The 27,675-nt window shown below is 35.0% G+C and overlaps 1 protein-coding gene across 4 annotated transcripts in view; it reads right to left on the minus strand.

Annotated features, from left to right (window-relative positions):
- Positions 1-27,675, minus strand: part of DAAM (disheveled-associated activator of morphogenesis-like protein) — a 290,481-nt gene that overhangs the window by 139,813 nt on the left and 122,993 nt on the right. The window contains exon 1 of one of the 4 annotated variants that reach the window (XM_073979552.1): positions 6,559-7,771. The exons of the other annotated variants lie outside the window; for them this stretch is intronic. Within the exon in view, the coding sequence (XP_073835653.1) occupies positions 6,559-6,606 (48 nt within the window). The 5' untranslated portion in view covers positions 6,607-7,771. Of the gene's footprint in view, positions 1-6,558; positions 7,772-27,675 lie in introns of those variants that run through there. 4 annotated transcript variants of the gene reach the window in all.

Here is a 27,675-nt window from a genome sequence, read left to right on the forward strand (position 1 = left end):
GCATTTTTGAATGTATGATTTGTTACGAGATTCCTACTGTCCTCATCTACTACAAGGGAAGACCTTTATTGTTCCTACATTGAAAATTAATAAAATTTCCATTTTTTCTGTCCTAAAAATCATTTCAATTTAATGGTCCGCTTCTCTAAGACGATTTTTATTCAAATTCGTTCGATTGGTTTGACAGAAAACAAAAATAATTCAAATACTTTTCAAAAAACAGAAGTTTGGTAGTCGTTCTAACGAATTTGAATTCGAATCGACTTAGTGGAAGAGGCTATAAGTCTGATAGCTACAAATTCCAAGAATTTTTTCCTTTACCGCATTTTAGAATATTTTAGTTGTTACGAAATGTCTACTCTCTCCGTCATTGTTCCTGCCAATTAATAACTTTTTAGTTTTTTCCCCTAAAAATCATTTATGTTTAAATCTAAAAAAATACAAATAGCATGTTCATATGTACCGTAATTCCTACTGTCCCATTTTATGTTTAAAATAATCCTCGGCTAAAGCAAGGGTCTAAAAACTTCTACACATATCTAGAATTTTACATTTTAAATATATAGAATATTACAAGTCATAAAAAGATTATTAACTGAATAGTAGACAAGGACAGTATGATTTAAGATTAAATTTATCAAAAAATGCATATTAATACTGATTCTAAAATTGAAATGAAATCTGGAAGAGCCACAGTAGTAGCATGGTTAACATATCTGCTTTGCATATTGAAGGTTATGCATTTGAAGGGGTTTATATGTTGTAAATTTCTTAACATTGGAATTCCTACTGTGCATATCTACTTATTACAAAATCACTGTTGATTGAATTGATAATGCTAAAACCCTTTTAAAATTGTGTTAAATACTCAAAAAAAAGAATTTGTAATATAATTTGAATCAGCAAAAATGTAAGGAAATAGTAAGGCGGGTTATTAAAACATAGTTAATGGGACAGTAGGAATCTCAAGGCAAAATTAATATAATAAATTTTAGTTAGATTTTGCTACCTAAAGCCGAGAATAAATTCGAATAATAATTATAAAGTAATTAGATGGCAAACTAAGGGAAAAAGAAAAGTTGGAAAATATAAATAAATAGAAAAAAATATGCTGGATAGTAGACAGTGACAGTAGGAATCCTAACATAACCTTATTAATTTCGATTTCAAATAAATCTCCTTATTAGATTTCCTTTCAAAATGTATTCGAATAATAAAATATGTATTCGAATAATTGGTAAAAAACTAAAATAGAAAGAATAGAAACAATTAAGCTGCAGAGTAAATAGTGACAGTAGGAATCCAAACCTATTAAATTACATTTCAAATAAATCTCCTTTACATCTCTTATCAGAAAAGGACGAGTGAATTTGTGTAATACCAAACTATTTAAACGATAAACTAAGCGTGTGCAGAACCGTAGGAAATTAAAAAGAATTTGAAGAGTTATACTGAAGGAAGAATTTTACTAGATCAAACGCTATGATGGACAATAAAGGTCCATTCCTAATGGGCACAAAAGTTCAGAAATTTTCGGTTAAGTGCTTATACATATTTATATTTTTGAAGTATATTTCAGGGACTCTAAATATGCATTATTTTAATAATTTTTGAGAATATTGTAAGGGTTCTGTTTTTATTTTTAATATTTTTATGGCATTTTGGGGTCTCAATACTCCAAGAAAGTTTATTTATTTATTTCAAATATTTATTATAATAAAAATTACAATAAAATTATATAAAAAATAGCACTAGCATCTAAGGTTATCGGCTATTTCCAAGAAAGTTTCCCTTGTCCCGTATGGAATGTTTGTGGAACGATTATATATTATATGCTCCAAGAAATATTTGAATACCTACAAAGGTGAACTTTTTTGACGAATAATTATTTTTAAAACTGGAGGTGGATTTTTTAATATATCTTTCCCAACGTGGATTTTCAAATATTTTTGGTATACTTTTTGAGGATTATCAGCGGATCAGTGGATTTCTTTTGAGGATCCGAACTTGAAACAATTCTTAAAAAATCCACACTTGAAAAAAAAATCTTAAATAATCCACACTTGAAAAAAATCTTAAATAAACACGCCTGAAAAAAATCTTTAATAATCCACGCTTGAAAAAATATTTCTTAGGAATTCCACGCTTAATTTCTTAAATAATCCACGCTTGAAAAAAATTCTTAGGAATTTCTTAAATAATCCACGATTGAAAAAAAATATTAAATAATCACCGCTTAAAAAAATATTAAATAATCACCGCTTAAAAAATATTTAATAATCAACGCTTGAAATTTTTTTTAAATAATCCACGTTTGAAGAGATTTTTTTTAAATAATCCACGCTTGAAAAAAAAAATCTTAAATAATCCACGCTTGAAAAAAAAATTCTTAAATAATCCACGCTTGAAGAAAAAATTTTCTTTAATAATCCACGCTTGAAAAAAAATCTTAAATAATTCACTCTTGAAGAAATTTTTTTCTTAAATAATCCACGCTTGAAGAAAAATTTGTCTTAAATAACCCACGCTTGAAAAAAAAAATCTTAAATAAACACGATTGAAAAAAATTTTAAATAATCCACGCTTGAATAAAATCGTAAATAAACACGCTTGAAAAAATACATTATTAAATAATCACCGCTTGAAAAAAAATTTCTTAAATAATTCACGCTTAAGGATTTTCTTTAAATAATCCACTCTTAAAAAAATTTCTTAAATAATCCACGCTTGAAGATTTTCTTTAAATAATCCACGCTTAAAAAAATTTCTTAAATAATCCACGCTTCAAAAAAAATTTCTTAAATAATCCCCGCTTTAAGAAAATATTTTCTTAAATAATCCACGCTTGAACAAAATTTCTTAAAAAATCCACGCTTGAAAAAAATCTTAAATAATGCACGCTTGAAGAAAAGATTTTCTTAAATAATCCACGCTTGAAAAAAAATTCTTAAATAATCCACGCTTGAAAAAAAAAATCTTAAATAATCCACGCTTGGAAAAAAAAAATTCTTAAATAATCCACGCTTGAAAAAAAAATTCTTGAATAATACACGCTTGGAAAAAAAATTCTTAAACAATCCACGCTTGAAAAAAATTTCTTAAATAATCAAAGCTTGAAAAAAATAAATTTCTTAAATAATCCAAGCTTGAAAACAAATTCTTAAATAATCCGCGCTTGAAAAAAAAATCTTAAATAATCCACGCTTGACGAAAAAAAAATTCTTAAATAATCCACGCTTGAAAAAAAAATGCTTAAATAATCCACGCTTGACGAAAAAAAAAATTCTTTAATAATCCACGCTTGGAAAAAGAAAATTCTCAAATAATCCACGCCTGAAGAAAAATTCTTAAATAATCCACGCTTGAAAAAAATTTCTTAAATAATCTACGCTAAAAAAAAAATTCTTAAATAATCCACGCTTGAAGAAAAAATTTACTTTAATAATCCACGCTTGAAGAAAAAATTTACTTTAATAATCCACGCTTGAAAAAAAAATCTTAAATAATCCACTCTTGAAGAAATTTTTTTCTTAAATAATCCACGCTTGAAGAAAAATTTGTCTTAAATAATCCACGCTTGAAGAAAAATTTGTCTTAAATAACCCACGCTTGAAAAAAAATCTTAAATAAACACGATTGAAAAAAATTTTAAATAATCCACGCTTGAATAAAATCGTAAATAAACACGCTTGAAAAAATACATTATTAAATAATCGCCGCTTGAAAAACAATTTCTTAAATAATCCACGCTTGAAGATTTTCTTTAAATAATCCACGCTTAAAAAAATTTCTTAAATAATCCACGCTTGAAAAAAATTTCTTAAATAATCCCCGCTTTAAGAAAATATTTTCTTAAATAATCCACGCTTGAACAAAATTTCTTAAAAAATCCACGCTTGAAAAAAATTTTAAATAATGCATGATTGAAAAAATTTTTCTTAAATAATCCACGCTTGAAAAAAAATTCTTAAATAATCCACGCTTGAAAAGAAAAATTCTTAAATAACGCACGCTTGAAAAAATCTTAAATAATCCACACTTAAAAAAAAATCTTAAATAATCCACACTTGAAAAAAAATCTTAAATAATCCACGCTAAAAAACAAAATTAATCCAACCTTTAAAAAATCTTAAATAATGTACGCTTAAAACATCTTAAACAATTGACTGTTAAAGAAAATCTTAAAAAATCTTCCCGGTTAAACAAATCAAAAAAAGTTCCTGAAAAAATCCAAGCTTAAAAATAGGTTGGTTGTTATCGGAGGCCATCTTTAGTTGAGTAAATTGATACAGAGGCCATCTACCGCTCAGTAAGTGTGCTTGAAGGCCATCTAACGTACAGCTAAGTAAATGGAATCAAGGGTCATTTACAAATGAGTATGTGGACTTAAAGGCTATCTACAACTGAATACAGGGCTTGATAGTTCATCTGGAGTTGAGGGCTTCAAGACCGTTCACAGTTGAGTAAATGGGCACAGAGGCCATCTACCGCACAGTAGGCGGGCTTAGTGCCCAATTTCAGTTGAGTAGATGGACTTAGAGTCCATTTTCAGCTGAGTAGATGGATTCAAGGGCCATCTACTGCAGAGTATATGGGCTCACAGACCATCTACAGCTGAGTACAAGTCTTAGATGCAATCAACAGTTGAGTAAATGATCACAGAGGCCATCTACTGAAGACCTACAAACGTGATTTTTTGGAGGTGAATTTTTTAATATACTTTATTGGGGAATATTTGAAAACTTTCCAGCTTTGGTTTTCCAATATTTGTAACAATTATTTGAAGGCTTTAAACGTGGGTTTTAAATACATTTTGAATAATTTTGAATTGTCTCTAAAATTGAATTTTTAGATTATTTCTTGGGGAATGAATATCTGAAAAATTTTGAAGGTGGACTTTTTAAATATTTTTTTTTGTTAAATTTCCTGATGAATATTTCAAGGCTTCCCAACGTGGATTTTCAAATATTTCATGAAACATATTGAGAGGCTTCCAAACGCGTGTTTTTAATCATACATACATACATATGTTCCCACAACATCCCCGAAGGGACAATGGAGACTTCTCTCATATCAATGAGTGAACGCCAATTCATATTGGGTCAATGATATGGGACCTACTGTTTATTGCCGAGTCCGAACGGCGTGTCCTAAGACACCACTTGTAGAGAAGTTTTTCATGGCTGAAATACTCAGGAAATGTCGCCAGCATTACTGAGGGGGAATTTTGCCACCGTTGTAAATTTGATGTTGCTTGGCCTGGGATTCAAACCGCAGACCTTCTGAGTGCAAGGCGGACGTGCTAACCATTGCACCACGGAGGCCCCGAGTTTTTAATCTACATTGAGAAATATTTGGAAGCATTCAAACGATTTTTTTTTCAAAAAAAAAAATTTTGTGGAATATCGGGAAAATGTTGGTAGTTTGTTTTTATTTCTTAGGATTATTTTTGACGAACATCTGAAGGCTCCCAATAATGGATTTTAAATATTTTTTGACGAATGTCTGTGGAGCCCCAATTTGAACTTTTCTTCAAATATGTTGAGAGTTTTTAATGCCAAACAAAGAGGAGCAAAAAGAGGTCTTTACGATTTTTATACACGACCTGATAAAAGTATTCTTTATGAGACAGAAAAACGGGCTGACCGAGAAGTATTTTCTAGACCACTTGAAGAAGCTTTAAAGCTTCTTTATAAACGTGCGGAATGGAATATTTAAGTCGATCTAAAGGCAGTCTTTAGAAACAAGCTTAATGGAGTCTTTATAGACGAACTTAGGGAGCAAAAGATATCTTCATAAAGCGGATCGAGGAATTTTTTCTGGAACATTATAAGAAGTTTTTTTTTTTGGAAAGGTTGACTGGTAGAAACCATTTTATAAAACCATGAAAAATTCTTAAAGTCTTGGTGGCGTTTTGAAAATTCGAATCGATTTTTTTTTTAATTTTCAGTTAATAGTTCTGCTTCCAGAAATACGCCAATCTTTCAAGAGTTCGTTTTTAGATAAAACACCTTGCCCCAGGTGTCTTCTGTAGAAATGAAACCCTTTTATAGAATTAGTACTTTTTATAGGAAAAACACATTTAAAGAGGCCTTTTTTGGTAAACAAATGTTCCCGATATCGTATACCTATTTTCTTGCTTTTAAGTTTTCAGTGGATATAATGTCTGCTTTGAAAAATCAGTCATTCTTTCAAGATACCTTTTAAAACCGACACCCGACCCTGTCAGGTTTCTTCTGTATAAGGAATGTCTTTAAAACGTCCAAGATATTTTATAGAATGAAAACCTTTCAGGGGGGTTATTATAGATAGAAATTCTTTGGTTAGATACTAATGAACGAAGGAAGTACCTAAAAGGTTTTTCTAGAGATAGAAGACTTTTCAAAGTCCAGCTTTATATATAATATACGTTAAGAGGTAGTTATGGACAGAACAAGTTTTACAGATCTTCTATAGACCTATGATTTTTTATTCCCAAATCGTTTTAAATTTCTTCAAGTTACTTTTATTTTTCTCAATACTTTTCTATCTTTCTTCACCTATAAATCTTCAACTTACCGTATTTAATTTCTCCATTAAGGTAGACATTTGATTTTTCGAACACATTTTGCTGGATGGTTGTTTAAAAAAACAATGTGTAGGTGAAATCCAAATAGAGTTGAAATGAAAATATCCAAAATGATCAAAAAAGTTTTAAAAATAATCCATAACAATTATGGATGAATATGATGAACACTTGTAACACAAATTTCAAACATTTTTTCGTTCAAAACACTTTGACAATTTTTTCTTGTGGAGAAAATTATACAATTTTCTCTTATCAATGTTGTTTTTGTTGCTGCTGCACTGATAACAATTTCTCTTCGATATTGGGACACTTAATTATTTATGCAAAACTATAAGACAAATATATGCAGGCAGGGGAGGGAGTTTGTCTTGTCTTGTATTTTTTTTTTCTCGTGTGTGACAGTTAATAGAGTCCATGGGGTTTCTAAGTCATTCGACCTGTTTAATGGTTTGAGTTGTTGGTGTTGAAAAAAAGTAAAATTGTTATTTTGCATAATTTTAGGTATTTTTTTGTTTTTGTATAAGTCTTCTTAACTTTCATTGATTGGAATTTATTTCATATTGAATATTTTATGAGATAATTTAAATTCCAGTACAAGATTTTTGCATTTTTGAATAGGTGTCATTTTGTTGGAAATTTGAGCAATTTAGGGATTGGCATTAATATTTAATATTTTTGTTAAGATTTGCACAAAAATGAAAGTTTATATTTTTAATTTTTCTTAAACCGAAAATTCCAAGTCTCTGTAAGCGGCAGTTTAATTTCCAGGGGATTTCTTTTTTTTTCAAATTTTTATGAAAAGTTTCATATTTATGTTTAAAATATTTTCTCTTTTTCCAAAATTTTAAATTTTTTTCTAATTTTTCACATTTTTATATTTGTTGGTTTTTTTTAAATAAAATTTTTTTTCATTTTTCTTTAAAATTGATTTTCATTTATTTTTGCCAAAGTATCCATTTCCGTTTATTATTGCCATTTAAGTTTCGTATTTCGTTAAAGTTCCGTTTTCTTGTAACAAAAACCAAAACAAGCTCTATTTACAGCTTTCAAGCGCGTTCACATTAACGTAACGTGCACTAAGCTCGACGTTTAAAGACGTTGTGAATGCTTTGGTCAAACCTTAAGACACTCTTGGTGGCTGGCTGGCTGGCGGGCTACCTAACATCGCAATCCACACACACTCCCAGCACTCAACAGATACTCGCAGAAACCGCAAAACAAACCCAACTCAAAAGCAACAACAACACCAACCAACCAACCTTTAATGTACACATAAACCTTACATATCAGACAAAACAGGCCCCCCTTCTCTCACATGACGGAAAACAGGTGCTTTGGCATTAGCAAAGAGTGTTAAGTTGCAAGCAAGTAGTAGCAACAATAATAAAAAACAACAACAACCACAGCAACATTAACCACAAACAACAACTAGCAGACCCCAAGAAAAAGAGTTAATGAGAAACGGAAAAGAGCGTACATAGTTTTCCAATAGAGTGGAGCTCAGGGTAAACCTCATGAGCATAAAATACAAGCCGGCTTCTTAAAGAAGGCTGAATGGCTGGCTGGCTGTCTGCTGCTGCTACAACGAAACCAAACAAACAAAACAGCATTGCAAATATTTGAGCATAACCAACCAAACAATAATAACAAAGGCTCCCCACACAAAGCAACAACAGCAACAACAACATCAGCATAACATACATAAACATAAAAGCCAGTTGGGAAGTGGGAGAGCAAGAAAACATATTTACCTTTATTAATAACTAATTACAAATTGCTCTGAGAGCAGCGTTTGACCATAATGATTGAGAGAAGAGACAAAAAGTTGTTTTCTTTACTCAGCAACTTTAAGACTCTTTTCTTATGATTTGCAATTATTTTGTTTTTCTTTGGGTGAGTTGTGTGGATTTGTTATTTTAGCCACGACTGTGGTGGCTCAGAGCGTACTTTCTTGGCAATTTAACGCTTGTTTGAAGGTGTTTTATGTAAAATAGCTACAAATGTACTTTCGGATGTCTTGTGGAAGAGCGGATAATTTCTTAGAGATGACAAGAAGGTTTTCTTAGGGGACAGAAAAGCCCCTTCATAGAATATCATAAGGCTTTCTAGTAGAAGATAACAATCATTCTATAAGAAGAACTCAAATCTGTTTAATAAAGAGTTCAAGTCTGCTATAAGTAGACCTCAAGTCTTTTATAAGAATACCTCACAACACCCACAATTTTTCTATTTGACGAACTCAAGTTTTTTATGAGAAGACCTCACGCTCCTCTATGAGACGACCTCAATCTCTTCTCTAAGAAGACCTCAAACTCTTCTACTCCTACTTAGAACTGTTTTTACACCAGGGTAGGGTTATCATGACAACGCGGTTAAAATCTCCGTTACATTACACTCATTGTACTATGGCGTTATTACACAATCATTACATACGATATTATAGACACAAACCACACCACAAGACCGCAACGGCACTGACGTCATCTAGTGACGACCTCAAGAAATCCTTTACTAAGGTGAAGACTATTATCGACATGAAGTTTTGGCCGACGCTGTGGTGTCTATAAGGTTTGTGTCAGGATAGCGTCTGAAAAGCATCCCTTTTCTTTTCTTCTAGAACACCTCAATCTCTTCTATCACAAGACCCAAGAATACCTTAAGTCTTCTATAAGAGAGAGTTAGAAGTCTTTAAGTTTTCTCAAAGAAAACTTTAGGTCTTCTTTTACGAGATTTAAGGTCTTCTAATAAAAAAACAAGAGGTCTTTTCGTAGTAGAACTTGAGGTCTTTTCGTAGAAGAGCCTGAGGAATAGAAGACTTAAAGTCTTCGCGGTCTTCTTATAGAAGAGCTTGAAATCTAATAATAGACTAGCTCGAGGTCTACTCATAGAAAAGCTTTGAGCTTTGTCATAGAATAGCTTTAACTCTTCTCATAGAAGACCTTGAGCAAATCTTCTCTAAGAAGAACTAAAGTCTTCTTAAAATGACCTAAAGTCATGTATAAGAAGACCTAAAGTCTTCTATAAGAAGACCTGAAGTCGTCTATAAGAAGACCTCAAGCTCTTCTGTGAGAAAACCTCAACCACTTCTGTTAGGAGACATCGAGCTTTTTTATGAGAAGAACTCAAGCTCCTCTACGCCTACTTGGAACTGTTGTTACACCAGAGTAGGGTTATAATGACAACGCGGGTAAAATCTGCGTTACTCATCGTACTATTATAGACACAAACGATATTATATACACAAACCACACCACAATACCGTAATGGCACTGGCGTCACCTAGTGACAACCTCAAGAAAAACTTTACTAAGGTGAACACTATTATCGACATGCAGTTTTTGTCGACGCTGTGTTTTCTATAAGGTTTGTGTCAGGATAGCGTCTGAAAAGCATCCCTTTTCTTTTCTTCTAGAACACCTCAAGCTCTTTTATCAGAAGCCCCCAAGAATACCTTAAGTCTTCTATAAGAGAGAGTTAGAAGTCTTTAAGTCTTCTCAAAGAAAACTTTAGGTCTTCTTTTACGAGATTTAAGGTCTTCTAATGGAAAACCTGAGATCTTTTCGTAGTAGAGCTTTCATAGAAGAGTCTGAGGAATAGAAGACTTAAAGTCTTCGTATAGAAGAGCCGCGGTCTTTTCATAGAAGAGCTTAAAGTCTAATAATAGACAAGCTCGAGGTCTACTAATAGAAAAGCTTGAAACTTTGTAATAGAATAGCTTTAACTCTTCTCATAGAATACCTTGATCAAATCTTCTCTAAGAATACCTAAAATCTTCTTAAAATGACCTAAAGTCATCTATAACAAGACCTAAAGTCTTCTAACAAAAGACCTAAAGTCTTCTATAAAAACACCTTAAGTCATCAAAAAGAAGACCTGAAGTAGTCTATAGGAAGACCTCAACCTCTTCTGCGAGAAAACCTCAACTTCTTCTGTAAGGAGACATCAAACTTTTCTATGAGAAGAACTCAAGCTCTTCTACGCCTACTTGCAACTGGTGTTACACCAGAGTAGGGTTATCATGACAACGCTGGTAAAATCTGCGTTACTCATCGTACTATAGCGTTATTACACAACCATTATAGACGATATTATAGACATAAACCACACCACAATACCGCAATACCAGCCTCATTGCTAAAATATTGACCATACGTCACTGGCGTCACCTATTGACGACCTCAAGAAAATCCTATACTAAGGTAATTACTATTATTATTACATGAATTTTTTGCCGACGGTGTGGTGACTATAAAGCTGAAAACACATCCAACGTTTGGGTAAAGTTTTGTGTCGTTTTGGCCGTTTTTACACTGTTCGGCATGATGCCGAAAAATTCAAATTCATTTGAAATATATGCCGGCAAACAGATCAACGCTGGACTTTGGTGTCGGCGCCGCCCTGTTGTTGTTGTTTTTTTTTTTCAACGCCCAACACAGAACTTTACTCAAACGTTGGATTTGTTTTCAGCTTAAGGTTTGTGTATTTTAGAAGACCTCAACTTCTTCTATCAGAAGACCTCAAGAAGACTTGAAGTCTTCAATAAGATAGAGTTAGAAGTCTTGAGGTCTCTTGAAAGAAAACTTTAGGCCTTCTTTTAAGAGATTTGAGGCCTTCTAATAGAAAACTTGAGGTCTTCTCATAACAGAGCCTGAGGAATAGAATACTTGAAGTCTTCGTATAGACAAGCCTGAGGTGTTCTCAGAGCTTGAACTCTTCTCATAGAAAAGCTTGAGATTTTCGCATAGAGGAGCTTGGGGAAATCTTCTATAAGAAGACCTATAGTCTTCTATAAGATGACCTATAGTCTTCTATAAGATGACCTATAGTCTTCTATAAGATGACCTCAAGTCCTTTATAAGAAGACCTCAAGCCTTTCTATCAGAAGACCTCCAACTCTTCACTGTGAAGACCTCCAACTATTCTATGTGAAGACCTCCAACTTTCTATAAGAAGACCTCAAGCCCTTCTATGAGAAGACTACAAGCTCTTCTATAAGAAGAACCCAAACTCTTATAAGAGAACACCACAAATCTTCAATAAGAAGATCATAAGTCTTGCAGGAACACGACCTCAAGTTTGCTATATAAGACCTCAAGTCTAATATTAGAAGATCTTGGGCTCTTCTTTGAGCAGTACCTCATGCTCTTTTATGAGAAGAACCCAAGCTTTTCGAAGAGAACATCACAAGTCTTCAACAAGAAAATCTCAAGTCTTCGTCTCCAGTCTTACATGAGAAAACCTCAAACTCTTCTTTGTGATGAACTCAAGTCTTCCTGGGAAGGCCTTATGGCTTCCATGAGAAAACCTCAAGTCCTCTACGTAAAGACCTCAAGAAGACATAAAATCATCTAAGAGAAGATCTCATGTTTTCTATGAGAAGACTTTAAGTCTTCTATGAAAAGAAATCAAGTCTTTTATGAGAAGACATCAAGTCATCTGTAAGAAGACCTCTAGTATTCTATTAGAAGACCTTTAGTATTCTATATGAAGATATTAAGTCCTCAGTCTTCTAGAAGAAGACCTCAAACCTTTTACCAGATGACCATAAGATTCTCTATGAAAAAACTCAAGCTCTTCTATGAGAAGGCCTCAAGATATTCTATGAAAATACCTCAAGTCTTCTATATAAGGACCTCAAGTATTTTATAAGAAGTTTTCAAGTCTTCTATGAGAGGACTTTAGGTCAAGAAGACTTGAGAATACCTCAAGACTTCTATGAGATGGCCTCAAGTCATGTATGAGAAGACCTCAAGCCTTATATTAGAGAACCTTAAGCTCTCTTATGAGAAGACCTCAAGTTCTTCTAGGAGAAGCTTTCAAGTCTTCTATGAGAATATATCAAGTCTTCCATGAGAATTTATCAAGTCTGCTATGAAAAATCATCAAGCCTTTTATGAGAAAGCCGCAATCTTGTACCAGAAGACCTCAAGTCATCTATGAGAAGCCCTCCCGTCCTCTATAAGAAGACATCAAGTCTTCCATAAGAAGACATCAAGTCTTCTAGAAGAATACCTCAAATCTTTTATCAGAATACCACGAGAAGATCTCAATTTCCTCTATTAGAAGGTATCAAATCGCCTAAAAGAAGACTAACAAGAGAAGACATCATGAAGGCCTCCAATCGTCTATTAGAAGACCTCAAATCTTCTTCTAATACAAGACACCAAGTCTGTTATGAGAAGACCCAAAGTCCACTATAAGACAACCTTCTCCTATGAGAAGTTTTCGTTGTATTTAGTAAAAAGATCTCTAAAAGAAAAAGGCTGACGTTATCCTGACACAAACCTTATGTCTATAGTTATAGTCATATAATGACAGACACAAACTATCTGTGGTTGAATACTAACTACTCGTCACTAGGTGTCGCTTGTGGTGTATTTTCTATATTCTAGCCATGATCCTGGTGTTGCGTGGTTTGTGTCTCTAATATTGTATGTAATGGTTGTGTAAAAACGCCTTAGCTGTATGTAAGACAACCTTCTCCTATGAGAAGTTTTCGTTGTATTTAGTAAAAAGATCTCTAAAAAATACTGACGTTATCCTGACACAAACCTTATGTCCATAGTTATAGTCATCAAATCAAAGACACAAACTATGTGTCGTTGACTACTAACTACTCGTCACTAGGTGGCGCTTGTGGTGTATTTTCTATATTCTAGCCATGATCCTGGTGTTGTGTCATTGTTGTGTGGTTTGTGTCTCTAATATCGTATAATGGTTGTGTAACAACCTGTGTAATAAGGATCAGTGTAATGTAACACAGTTTTTGCCCTCGTTGTCATAATAGCCCTACTTTGCACGTTCGTATATGTTTTCAGTTAACACTTCAGAATTAGAATATTTTAAGGTAATATGAAATATGTCAGTAATTTGACTTATTTAATTTGTAATCGAATTCACTTCAAACTCACAATATCTATTTGTATTCCTAATAGGTTTCCTATTTTTATTTCGATTTATTTTCTTTCGTATTATCTCCATGCCTTTAATCCTTCGCTTTTTTTTTTCTAATTGCTGTAGAAAATGTATGGCATCTCAAAATCTCACCTATCACAATTAAAATAAAATTTGCATTTCATTCATCTGCTGCGCTGTGTGAAATCTGAAACGATTTGACACATTTGTTGATCGTCATGTCAGATATTAATCAATTTTAGATATTGACAGCACAACTGCCAAAGCATGCCGCTTGCTTGTCTCTTGGCAATTCCATGAAAATGAAGAGTCAGGAGAAATTTGCATTGAATGGAATTGTAAAGAAAAATTATTATGAATAACTGTAAATGTGGTAAAAGAGAGAGATAAAGAAGGGGGGATGTTGGTTTGTAGATACATTTATAGATGCATATCTATCAAGTATTTGTTATGTGTAATCACCTGTCATTATAGAGAAAATATAAATCAGTTTATAAGTCATACTTTTTCTATGGAAGTTTATGTTCAAGAAAAAAAAATATTGTAATTTGTTTGCTTCTATAAAATGTTCACATTCCATTGCTTTCGATTCTTTGTTAAACGTTCGGATTCTTATGTTGTGTGTTGTAATAATAGCTTTTATTAAACCCAGCTTTTATTAAGCCATTAGTTGAGAACAAAGGGTCAATAACAAATCTCGTTATTGCAGCTTTAATGTTACCCGTTTTAAAGGCCAATAACTATTTGCTTTTAATTGCATTGCCAATAGCTTGTCATTGCCTTGGCGGCATGTTTTCTTGAGAAATTTAAAACTTTAATATGTAATATATTTTATAATTTAAATGCTTATTTTCACAGGGATTTTTATTTAAAAAGCCAGACATAAAACCTAAACCAACCTTTTTATGGAGAGCCATTAAAAAGAAATACATTAAGGAAGAATTAGGAGTAATAAATATTTTCTCCTTTTGGCAAATTTATAGTTGTCATTTTAAGTACATATTGTGGAGTTTTTAAGGGGGGGAATAGTTCTAATGGAATCCTTTATTGGCTTACAAAAATTATTGTTGTATAAAATAAGTAAAAAAAGAATTAGTCGACAGCTAAATACCCTCAGCCTATGGCTAAAAAAAAACTGCAACAAAAGAGGTGGGCCTAAATTTACTATAAGCAGATCCCTAATTTTAAGAAAATAATTACATCATCGACAAAAAAAAAGCTTTCGAATTTTCCAGTGTCGGTTTCACCAATGAGCAGTGTCTATACCAACACAAAAACAGAATCATCCTTATGTTTCAAGAGTACCACTTTGACTGGGTTTTTAGAACGTTTGGGCCATTATCAAGAGAAGTGTGATGAGTAAAATTATAGCATTGTAACAAAGACTACTAAATATTGGGACATTTCGGGCATACTTCCCAGCCTTGTGAGATTCCATTAAAAGATCTTGGGAACTTACAAAAGCAGAGCAGATTTTTAGTTTACAAACCTTAGGTCGATAAATATAATCTCCAAAGCAAAAATACCCAGGGAAAAATACACCAAGATTAAGGATTTTCCAAAGACATATCATGGTAAAGATTTTAGAAGATGCATAATGCAGTTCAATTTTACTATTAAACCATAGAGGGTGTTTGTGTACATATAATTTCATGTTAAAATATTGTACATAACATAATCCAGCGCCATCTGCCGATGTATAGTAGCAATGGAAATGTCTCATCTTGTTACATTATATGTCATTGGACATTCTTAAGGTCGTCACTAGATGACGTCAATGTAGTTTATCGATATTCTAGCCATGAACCTGATGTGGATAGGCGAGGCGTCACTGTCTGGTTTATGTCTAATATAACAACCTGTACCGATAGTGTAACAACGTTTTGGGCCGATGAATGTAATGTAACATAGAGTTTGCAATCAACGTCATGATAAACCTACATAGGAGCGGGCATTAATGAGAGAAGTGTGGAGAATAAAATTATAGCTCATATCTCAGACTGTATTGGTGGTTATTGTTATTTAAGAAAATAATAGTATTTTCAACAAAAGAAGCTAAGGGATTTTCCAGTGTCAATTTTTAGATTTTGTTCAGTAGGTATCATAAACAGTAGACCTAATTGTTCGACATACAGTTCCACCAATTAGCACAGTCTACACCAACACAAAAACAGTATCATCCTTATGTTTCAAGAGTACCACTTGGACGGGGTTTTTTAGAACGTTTGGGCCATTATCTAGAGAAGTGTGGTGAATAAAATTATAGCGTTGTAACAAAGGCTTTTAAATATTGAGACATTTCGGGCATACCTCCCAGCCTTGTGGGATTCAATTTAAAGATCTTGGGATCTTATAAAAGAAGAGCAGATTTTTAGTCTACAAACCTTATGTCGATAAATATAATCTCCAAAGCAAAAATACCCAGGGAAAAATACAAAGATTGGACAAGATGCATAATGCAGTTCAGTTTTACTATTAAACCATAGAGGGTTTTGTGTATAACAGACAAGAACACGACGGCAACAACAAGTATAACATAAATTCATGTCACCATATTGGAACATAACATTATGTTAGACCTCCAGCGCCATCTGCCGATGCATAGTAACAATGGAAACGTCCCATTTTGTTATGTTATACATACACCTTTCCTTAAGGACGTCACTAGATGACATCTGTGTAGTTTATCGATATTCTAGCCATTAACCTGATGTGGATAGGCGAGGCGTCATTGTCTGGTTTATGTCTAATATAACAACCTGTAGCAATAGTGTAACAACGTTTTGGGCCAATGAATGTAATTTAAATAAGAGTTTGCAATAAACGTCATGATAAACCTAGTAACCTCAAGTAATGAACCGACTAGTCCGTGCTGAAACTGGAACTAATTTTTGCGAGTCATTCTCTTCGATAGATATAGTATAGCATATACATTCATATTTTTTATTGGTCTCCGTAGGATGTTTTTGAGTCTCTTGTCATTGTGGCGCAGATAGGAAGCAAGGACCACTTTTGTCTAAAGAAGTCCTCAAGATGCCTTCTTTTGTCTATAGAATACCTCAAAAGATCATCTGTTGTCTATAATATTAGTCAATTGGTCGTCTGTAGCCTATAGTATACGGTCAAGAGGTATTCTGTTGTCTACAAAAACGTCAAAAAGTATTATACTTCTATAAAATACCTATAGAAGACCTCAAGGGGGCTTCCGTTTAGAGTTGTATAGTTCATGAACGAACTAGTTCAATTGAACGATTCATTGAAAAGAGCGTATGAACTAGATCAGTCGATATAGTTCATTATAGTTCACTGAACTATAATCAGTCGGTGACCGTACGATCAACGAACGATTCACAATCTAGTTCAACATGTCGTTCACAAATACATAAAGTGACGGCGCCGTCTATGTTAAGGGATTCCTTTGTAATGTGATCAGTTTGTTTATGTTTTGGATCAAGGTACATGGAATAGCTGTCCGAAAATGAAGATTTCTACAAAAACATACGAGACATAACATATTACAATATGTCGAATCCATTACCTATTGAATCTTCCTTTTTGGATAGAAAAAAGGGAAAAAAGAAACACACAATTTCTACACACACATACAACATACGATTTTTTGCCAGCCACCTAAATGAATGATGTTTTTCTAAAATTAATTAATCTTTCTTTAAGAATGCAATAAAACTATGCAAATGTAATATTTTTGTTATGGAGTAGTTAAATTATATTATTCTTTTGTTTGTTTGTATTTGGTGTATGTATGCGTTTTCATCAAACGACCGATTAAGAGCCGGTGAACGATTTTGATCCGAATGATTGAACTGGACAGTGAACTATGAACTAGATTACTGACCTAGTTCAGTTCAAAGAGCTGAGCTATTGAACTAGATCTTTAAAATGAACTAGATTGCACAACTCTACTTCCGTTGGCTAGAAAAGACCTCAAGAGGTTCTCTGATGTTTATATGTGGCCACAAGAGGTATTATATTGCATATAGAAGACCTCAAGATTTGTTCTCTTGGCCATAGAAGAATTCAGAAAGTCTTCTCTTGTTTGAGGAAGATCTCAAGAGATCATATTTTGGTCATAGAAGACCTCAAGATGTGTTCTGTCGTCTATATAAGACGTTAAAATGGCTTCTGTTGTTTAAGGATAACCTAATGGGATATTGTTTTCTATACAATACCTCAATACCTCTATGGATAACCTCAGAGATCATCTGTTGTCTTTGGTGGCCTTAATAGCTTCTCTTGACTAAAAAAGACCTCAAAAGATCTTCTGATGTTTATAGGAGACCTCAAGAGGCCTTATTTTAAATATCAAAGACTTATCTTGTGTGTTGAAGACCTTAGGAGATCATATTGTGCATATAGAAGACCTCAAGAGGTATTCTATTACCTATAAATGACGTTAAGATGACTGGTGTTGTCCAAGGATAATCTAATGGTATTTTGTTGTCCAGAGAATACCTCAATAAGTCATTTCTTGCCTATGGAAGACCTCGAGAGGCCTCCTGTTATCAAGAAAAGAGCTCTAGAGGTCCTCTGATGTTTGTCGCAGACCTCAAGAGGGTTTTTTCACATAAAATATCTCAAGATGTGTTCTGTTGCCTACATAAGAATTCAGAATGTTTTCTCTTGTCTCTGAAATACCTCAAGAGGTCATATTTTGCATAAAGAAGACCTGACGAGACCTTCTGAAGATCTCTACAATTCTTTTGCTGTCTAAAGAAGACACCAAGGTGGCTTCCTGTGTTTACAGATAATAATAGCTTCTCTTGACTATAAAAGATCACAAGAGGCATTCTGATGTTTATAGTAGACCTCAAGAGGCCTTACTTTACATATAAAATATTTCTCTTGTTTGTGGAAGACCTCAGGAGATCACATTTTGCAAGAGGTATTCTATTACCTATAGAAGACGTTAAGATGGCTTATGTTGTCTAAGGATAACCTAATGGTATTTTGTTGTCTACAGAAGACCTCAATAAGTAATTTCTTGCCTATAGAAGACCTAAAGAGGCCTTCTGTTATCTAGAAATAAGTTCAAGAGGTCCTCTGATGTTTATAGAAGACCTCAAGAGGCCTTATTTTGCATATAAAAGACCTCAAGATGCGTTCAGTTGCCTAAAGAAGAATTTAGAAAGTCTTCTCTTGTCTGTGGAGCCGCTCAAGAGATCAAATTTTTCTCATAGATGACCTCAAGAGGTGTTCTTATAGAAGACTTTAAGATGAATAACTCAAGATGTCATATTTTGCATATAGAAGTCCTAACGAGACCTTCTGAATACCTAAAGAAGGCTTCTGCTGTCTAAAGAAGACCTCAAGGTGTTTCCTTGTGTCCTCATAGTTTTTTTTAATATCTTCTCTTGACTATAGAAGACCACTAGAGGTCATCTGATGTTTATAGGAGACCTTAAGAAACCTTAATTTACATATAAAAGACTTCTCTTGTTTGTGGAAGACCTCAGGAGATCATATTGTGGATATAGAAGACCTCAAGAGTTATTTTGTTACCTATAGAAGGCGTTAGGATAACCTAATGGTATTTTGTTGTCCATAGAAGACCTCAATAAGTCATTTCTTGCCTATAGAAGACCTCAAAAGGCCTTCTGTTATCTGGAAATAAGTTCAAGAGGTCCTCTGATGTTTGTAGAAGACGTCAAGAGGCCTTATTTTGCCTATAGAAGAACTCAAGATGTGCTCAGTTACCTAAAGAAGAATTCAGAATGTCTTCTCTTGTCTGTGGAGGACCTCAAGAGGTCAAATTTTTCTCATAGATGACATCAGAAGGTGTTCTTATGGAAGACTTTAAGATGACTTCTGTTGTCTTAAGATAACCTAATGGGATTTTGTAGCCTATATACAGAAAAAAATCTGGCGATAGAAAAAATTCATATTGACGAAATCCGACAAAATTATTTGATCACAAAGTAAAAATACAACTGATAAAATATTTCACATATTGACTAAAATATTTATCGAATTTTTGTACAGTTTTTTCATGAAGAAAATATTTTTTTTTCAAGCACAATGTGGAATATTTTGATAAATATTCAAAAGTTCACAGGAGATGACTTCTCCTATTCAAAAGTTCACCGGAGATGACATTTCCAATACAAAAGTTCACCGGAGATGACTTTTCCTATACAAAAGTTCACCGGAGATGGCATTTCCAATAAAAATATCATCGGAGATGACTTTTCCAACCCAAAAATTCACCGGAGATGACTCTTGCCTATAGGAGACCTCAAGAGGCTTTCTGTTGTCCAGATAAGACCTCAAAATGTTCTACGATATCTCTAGGAATCCTCAGGTGGTAGTATTTTGCATATAAAAGAGAAAATACCTTCTGTTGTCTATAAAAGACCTGAAGAAGTCTTCTGTTGTATACAGAAGACCTCAAGGTGGATTCTCGTGTCTATTGATGACCTAAGAAATCTTTCGTTGTCTTTGGAAGACCTCAATAACTCCTCTTCTGTCTATAGCAGACCTCAGGGAGTCTTGTCTATAGTAGATCTCAATATGGGGTCTATAAAATATCTCAAGAGGTCTTGTGCTGTATATAGAAGATCTAGGGAGGTCCTCTGTTGTCTATAGATGCCCTGAAAGTGTCTTGTGTTATATTTAGAATAGTTCGGGAGGTCTTTTCTCAAGTCGGAAGCATAGATTTTACTACGAAAAAATTGTATGTCTTTGTAACCAGATTTACAAGGATTACCTTCTATAAAAATTTCAAAACAATTTCAAAGATATCCCGCACTTAAGCGAAAATTTTGAACTTTTGTCAGGGGTTTTCCAATATTGCCCCTCTTAGAACTTGATGTTAATTTGAGAAAAATATTACGATGTACAAAGGTTGGACCTATGTCAGACACTCCTTTGATGCCCATTAGGATCATTGTGTAAGGAAGTATGGACTTGTCCACAAAAATCATAATATCGCTTTAAATAGGGTCACAAGGAGTACCTTCGATAAACATTTCTCAACGATTCTCGAACAGCCCTTAAAATGCACACAATTGAAATATTTAACATTTGCAAGGAACGTGAAGTGCGTGTGGATACTCAATTCCTTCGTTATCGTGTCCATCAGTCATATTAAAAATTGAGCGCAAGGGTTTTTGGGGCCTAAGGGGCCGCGAAGACAATCTGCTGTAATGAGTTATCCGATACATGTTTTTAAAATTCACTTTTGCGAATAATGTTGAAATTTTGTGTGGCAGGTACGCAAAGGAGTGGACCAATAATCTATATTCGAACCTGATCTGTGCACGGATGAAATATTACGATGCGCAAAATTTAGAACACATCGATTAATCTCTTCAAAAGTTATTGTGCGCACCATTGTAGCACTTTATGGGGAAAATAGGCGAAGAAGTGGATCATACTGCCCATCTAGAACTTGATCTAAGTTTGGACAAAATACTACGAGGTGAAAAGTTTGGCCCGAATCGTCTGATCCGTTATAGAGATCTTCCGTGAGCACCACAATGGCAGATGGACGGACAGGGCTAATTTGACTTCAAACTGCCTGAAACGGAGTTCGTCCAAACAAACTTGGGTTCCAAATCCATTATTGGAATTAGACACATTTTTGATCGTATCATTTTCGTCGAAAGGGTGAGGTTATAAATATTTAGCATGGAAAGCAAAGAATTTTAAGGAGTATTGAAAAATGATTTTCCCCTGTTATCACCTTTTGTATCACCATTAGTGGTATCTCACCTTTTTTTCCAATATCATCTGAATATTACAATAATTGGAATTTATTATCATCCATTCCTTATTTTTTTGAAAATTTCCAACATTAATTAATTGTCACTTGACATGATTATTATGTGCCAAACAACCAGCCAACCAACAAAAGCAACAACACCTTACTGCAAAATATTACTGCAGCTATTAAAATTGCATTTACTAACTGTCAACCCAGCGGCGGCAGTGGCAACAACTTAACACTTCCTTCCTCCCAAAACGCCCCACAAACAAATACCCCACTCGCTGCACACTAACTAATGTAATTAAAACTAGCAGCAAAAACAACGACAACAACAACGGCAACAACAAGAAAAATTAACACATCTATTAACAAGGTAAACTCCAAATGAGCCCGACCGTCAACCGAACACAACAACATTCATTGCCTTTCCATTGCTTTTTCCACAATGAAAAGAAAAAACAAAAAAAGCGTCACTGCAAAATGAATGTTTTGTTGTAATTAAATAGAGCTGCTGTTGCTGCTGTTCCGAGCCCAAGATTGATGCATGTCATGCGCAAAAGGAAAGGAAAAGGTTGTTCATTTTTTTCTTTTTCTGCTTTTGTTTTTGCTAGGTATGAATGATTACTGACAATACTGTGAAAGAAAAGTGAAGCACAAAGACATGCAATTTGTAACAAAACGACGTAAGTGATGCTAAAGAGGTGCAAAAGGAAGAAATCAGTGAACTGTAACGCTTATATATGACAGCAGATTAGCACAACTTACACCTTGTTTTTTTTTTGGAAGAAATGGAATGCAGGTAAGTAGATACGAGATAGAAGAGGTACACGTAGACGATGAAAGGTAATATGAAAGGCCGGGACGAACGTCTTTTACCCCTTCGCATAAAGAAAAATGACAAATAGTAGCTATTGAAGTAATTTATAGTTGGCTTCTAGTTTCCATGAACATCATCTAAGGGAAAAAGGAAGACCTCTCTCACAATAATAAGAACCTATACTCCTAAGATGTGTATGGCATTTTACTTAGGGGTGGGTCACTATCCTCCGCGAAAAAATAATATCGACTGGTCTGGGATTCGAATTGAAGCAGTCAGTACCACAGGCGCACCACTATTGCGACAATTTAAACCTCGATCTCCACGCAGCATGTTCCAAGTAAACGAGTAACTAGAAGGAAAAAAACTTGGCCGTAGACTGACAACCCAGAAACTTTGTCTATTTTTGTTGGAGCCGATATTCAGAAGAATTCTCTATGACAAAAAGTTCTTAAAAAGTCCACGTTTAAAAAAAAAATTCTAAAAAACCATTCTTAAAAATAAAAGACTCCTACTCAGCTGAGTAGAGGACTTAAAGGCCATCTAAAGTGCAGTAGATGTACCCAAATCCATTTAATGTGGAATAGAGGGCTTATAGGTTAACTACAGTTGAGTAAATGGTCACAGATGCGTTCCTTCGCTCAGTAGATCGGCTCGGAGGTCATCTACATCTGGGTAGAGGGCTTAGGAACCATCTATAATTGAGTAGAAGGACTTACGGGTCATCTACAGTTGAGTAAATGGCCGCAGCGGTCATGTACTCCTCAATAGGTGGACCCGGAGGCGATCTACAGATAAGTAGAGGGCTTAGGGACCAACTACAGTGAGTAGATGGACTCAAAGTACATTTTCAGATGAACAGATGAGCTCAGAAGTCATCTACAGTTGAGTAAATGACCACAGAGGACATCTAGTGCTCAGTAGGTGGACTCGAAGGTCATCTACAGCTGAGTAGAGGGATTAGGGAGCATCTACAATTAAGTAGAAGGACTTAACGTAAATATTTAGATGAATAGATGTGCTCAGAGATCATCTACAGTTGAGTAAATGTCCGCAGCTGTCATCTACTGCTCAGTAGGTGGGCCCGGAGGTAATCTACAGCAAAGTAGAGGGCTTAGGGGTCATCTGTGAGTAGATGGAGTCAATGAACATTTTCAGATGAACAGATGGGCTCAGAAGTCATCTACCGTTGAGTAAATGACCACAGAGGACATCTAATGCTCAGTAGTTGGACTCGGAGGCCAGCTACTGCTAAGTAGAGCGCTTATGGGGCCATCTACAGTTAGACTCAGACTCCATTTTAATATAAGTAGATAGCTAGGACGCCATCTACAGTTGAGTACATGGCCACAGACTCATTTTAACGCTCAGTAGGTGGGCTCGGAGTTCGTCTACAGCTAAGGAGAGGGCTTAGGAGCCATCTACAGTGAGTATTTGGACTCAAAGTACATTTTTAGATGAACAGATGGTTTCAGATGTCATATACAGTTGTGTAAATAGCCAGAGAAAACATCTACTGCTCAATAGATGGCATCAAAGTTCAACTACAGCTGAATTGAGGGTTAAGGATTATCTAAAGTTTAGTAAATTGTCGCAGCGGTCATCTACTGCTCATTATGTGGGCTCGGAGGTCACCTATAGGTGACTAGATGGCTTAAAGGCCATCTACAGTTGAATAGGTGAACTCAGAGTCCATTTTAACATGAGTACAGAGTTAAGAGGCCATCTGGAGTTGAGTAGGTGGACTCAGAGTCCATTTTAAAATGAGTAGAGTGATAAGACGCCATCTACAGTTGAGTACACGGCCACAAACTCAATTCACGTTCAGTGGGTGGGCTCGGAGGTCATCTACAGCTGAGTATAGGACTTAGGGGCCATCTACAGTGAGTATATGGACTCAAAGTACATTTCCAGATGAACAGATGGGCTCAGAAGTCATATACAGTTGAGAAAATGGCCACAGAAGACATCTACTGCTCAATAGGTGGGTTCGGAAGTCATCTACAGCTGAGAAGAGGTCTAAGGGGCCATCTACAGCTGAATAGAGGGCTTAAAGATCATCTACAGTTGAGTAGGTGGACTCAGAGTCCATTTTAAGATGAGTAGAGAGCTAAGAGGTCATCCACAGTTGAGTAGGTGGTCTCAGACTCTATTTAAAGCTCAGTGTGGGCTCGGAGGTCATCTACAGCTGAGTGGAGGGCTTAGGGGTCATCTACAGTGAGTAGATGGACTCAAAGTACATTATCATCATCTTCAGTTGAGTAAATGGCCACAGAAGACATCTACTGCTCAATAGGTAGGCTCGGAGGTCATCTACAGCTGAGTAGAGGGCTTAGGGGATATTTTCTGTTGAGTAAATTGCCACAGCAGTCATCTACTGCTTATTAGAAGTGCTCAGAGGTCACCTACAGGTGACTAGAGGGCTTAATAGCAATCTACAGTTGAATAGGTGAAGTCAGAGTCCATTCTATGATGGGTACAGAGCCAAGAGGCATCCACAATTCTCAATTTAACGCTCAGTATGTGAGATTGGAGGTCATCTACAGCGGCCATCTATATTTGAGAAAATGGACTCAAAGTCCATTTCCAGATAAATGAATGAGTAAATGGCCACAGAGGCCATCTATCGCTCAGTGGGTCAGCTACACCTAACCAGTAGTCTCAGAGGACATCCACCGCTTAGTAGATAGTCTTGGATGTCATCTAATGCTGAGAAGATGGTCCTAGAGGTCATCTACCGCTGAGTAGATAAACCCAAAGACCATCTACCGCTAAATACATGGTCCCAGAGGCCTTATAACGCTTAGCAGATGGTCCCAGAGTCCATCTTCCACCAGATGGTCTCAGATGATATCCACCGCTGAGTAAATAGTCTCAGAGGTCAATTATTGCTAAAAAGATGGTCTCAGAGGTCACATACCGCTCACTAGATGCGCTTAGATGCCATCTATCGTTAGCAGATGGACTCAAAGGTCATCTACTGTTGAGTAGAGGACTTATAGACCATCTACAGTTGAGTAGAGGGCTTAGATGTCATCTATTAGATTGGTTCAGAATGCAACTACCGCTTAGGAGATGTGTCCAGAGGCAATATACAGATGGGAAGATGGGCTCAGAGACCATCTTCAGCCGAGAAGAGGGCATAGAGGACATCTAAAGCTGAGTAGATGTCTTAAAGCCCATCTACCGGTGAGTAGATAGGCTTAAAATCCACCTTCAACTGAGTATATGGGTTTAGAGGCCTTCCATAGCTGAGTAGATGGGCTTAGATGTCATATACAGCTGAATAGGGGCCTTATACAGCTGAATAGAGGCCATATACAGCTGAGTAGAGGGCTTAGATACCGTCTATAGCTGAGTAGAGGTCTTAGAGGCCATCTTCAGTTGAGTAGATGGACTCAGAGGCATTGATTTCAGATTTACGATGTGAGATGGGCTCAGAGGCCATCTACAGTTGAGTGGCTAGACGTAGTAGCAATTTCCACCGCTCAGTAGGTGGACTCGGAGGCTATCTACTGCTGAGGTGATGGGCTAAGAGAGCACCTAAAGCTGAGTAGAGGGTTAAGATGCTATTTACAGTTGAGTAGATTGGTTCTGACCTCGTTGAAGTTTTAGAAAAATATTTTTAAAAAATCCACGCTTCTGACCCCGTTGAAGTTTTAGAAAAATATTTTTAAAAAATCCACGCTTCTGACCCCGTTGAAGTTTTAGAAAAATATTTTTAAAAAATCCACGCTTCTGACCCCATTAATGCTTGAAAAAATATTTTTAAAAAACCACACGTCTGAAGTTTTAGAATAATATTGAAGTTTTAGAAAAATATTTTTAAAAAATCCACGCTTCTGACCCCGTTAAAGTTTTGGAAAATTATTTTTAAAAAATCCACGCTTCTGACCCCGTTAAAGTTTTGGAAAATTATTTTTAAAAAATCCACGCTTCTGACCCCGTTAAAGTTTTGGAAAAATATTTTTAAAAAATCCTCGCTTCTGACCCCGTTAAAGTGTTAGAAAAATATTTTTCAAAAATCTACGCTTCTGACCGCGTTAAAGTTTTAGAAAAATATTTTTAGAAAATCCACGCTTCTGACCGCGTTAAAGTTTTAGAAAAATATTTTTAGAAAATCCACGCTTCTGACCCCGTTCAGAAAAATATTTTTAGAAAATCCACGCTTCTGACCCCGTTCAGAAAAATATTTTTAGAAAATCCACGCTTCTGACCCCTTTCAGAAAAATATTTTTAGAAAATCCACGCTTCTGACCCCGTTCAGAAAAATATTTTTAAAAAATCCACGCTTCTTACCTCGCCGATGCTTTAATCCACCGATGCTTGAAAAAAATATTTTTAAAAAATCCACGCATCTGACCTCGCCGAAGCTTTAATCCGCCGATGCTTGAAAAAAAATATTTTTAAAAAATCCACGCTTCTGAACCCATCAATGCTTGAAAAAATATTTTTAAAAAATCCACGCTTTGACCCCGTTGATGCCTGCCAAAATATGGTTGAAATGTCCACAGTAATAAAAATCTTCGCTAAAAAATGTTCTAAAAAATCTGTTACGAATTGGCTTCCAAAAATTACTGACATTTTTCCTTGGCTGTTGAATTTGCGTATTTATGGTCCGCTTGGAAGGAAGTGAGAAAATGATACCTGCTGTGTAATTAAAAACCGTAGAATTGCAGGCACTTTCTCAAGCTCAAGTAAATGCGACGTTTAATGTTGACCAGTAACCTTTTAACAGCAAGGCTGGCGATAATGCAACGCAATGCGGAGAGCTAAACGAAGAAAAAAACTCTTTTAATGTTTCATTGCCCCCAGGATTTCTTTATAAGAAGAAAAAAATAATAAAACTGAAACACACATAATTGCCGGTAATTAGTGATGTAAACTAAGGAAAGTGTTTTACACACACATGTGATTAAGGAAGAGGGAATAACTACTACGTGTCCTGGTTGAACATAATCGCAAGTAAGCCAAATAACTTTAAGTTTTATTGGCCATATATTTAAATTATCTTAATGATGAAGTCTTTTTAAGACAATGCGTTGTTCCCTTTTCCCTCCACTCAAAGTGTTATTGGTGTTATGGCTATACAATCACTTGGCTATCTTTGTTTACATTAAAGTCTTTGTTTTGTTTTGCTTTAATTTTTTCAAAGTCATGGCGGAATTATGGCATTGTCGTGGGAGTTGTGGCCGCCCTCAAACGTAAACAACCATAAGCCTAATTTGAGGTCACTTTAAAGTGCTTCTGCTGCAGCTTCTTTTTTTTTATCTTTTATTGATAATAATATTTACATTGATATGCAATATTGTTCCCCATGATTTAAGAGCTGTTAATGGTTTCCCTTTTTTCTGGTCCATTGTTTTGAGTGTTTGTTTTGGCCCCATTATCACGCTCCTCACTCTGTTCATTATAAAGATTTATTTCTTAATAACTAACAGTTTATTAGCGGTATTTTGTTGTCACGCATATTACAATAACAACAACAAACAAATGCACCACCAACAACAACCACAACTCCTTAAAACAAACAACAATAAAAAAGTTTTTGACTTAAGAAGTTGTCAATAGGCAAAAAGATTTTCACAACTTCTGGTATTCGAGACTGGATAACAAAAAAGACCTGCTTAAGCGACGTCTGTTGTTGCT

Source organism: Musca autumnalis, unplaced genomic scaffold (genome assembly GCF_047663935.1).
Source record: "Musca autumnalis isolate F117 unplaced genomic scaffold, ASM4766393v1 scaffold_3, whole genome shotgun sequence".
Classification (NCBI taxonomy): domain Eukaryota; kingdom Metazoa; phylum Arthropoda; class Insecta; order Diptera; family Muscidae; genus Musca; species Musca autumnalis.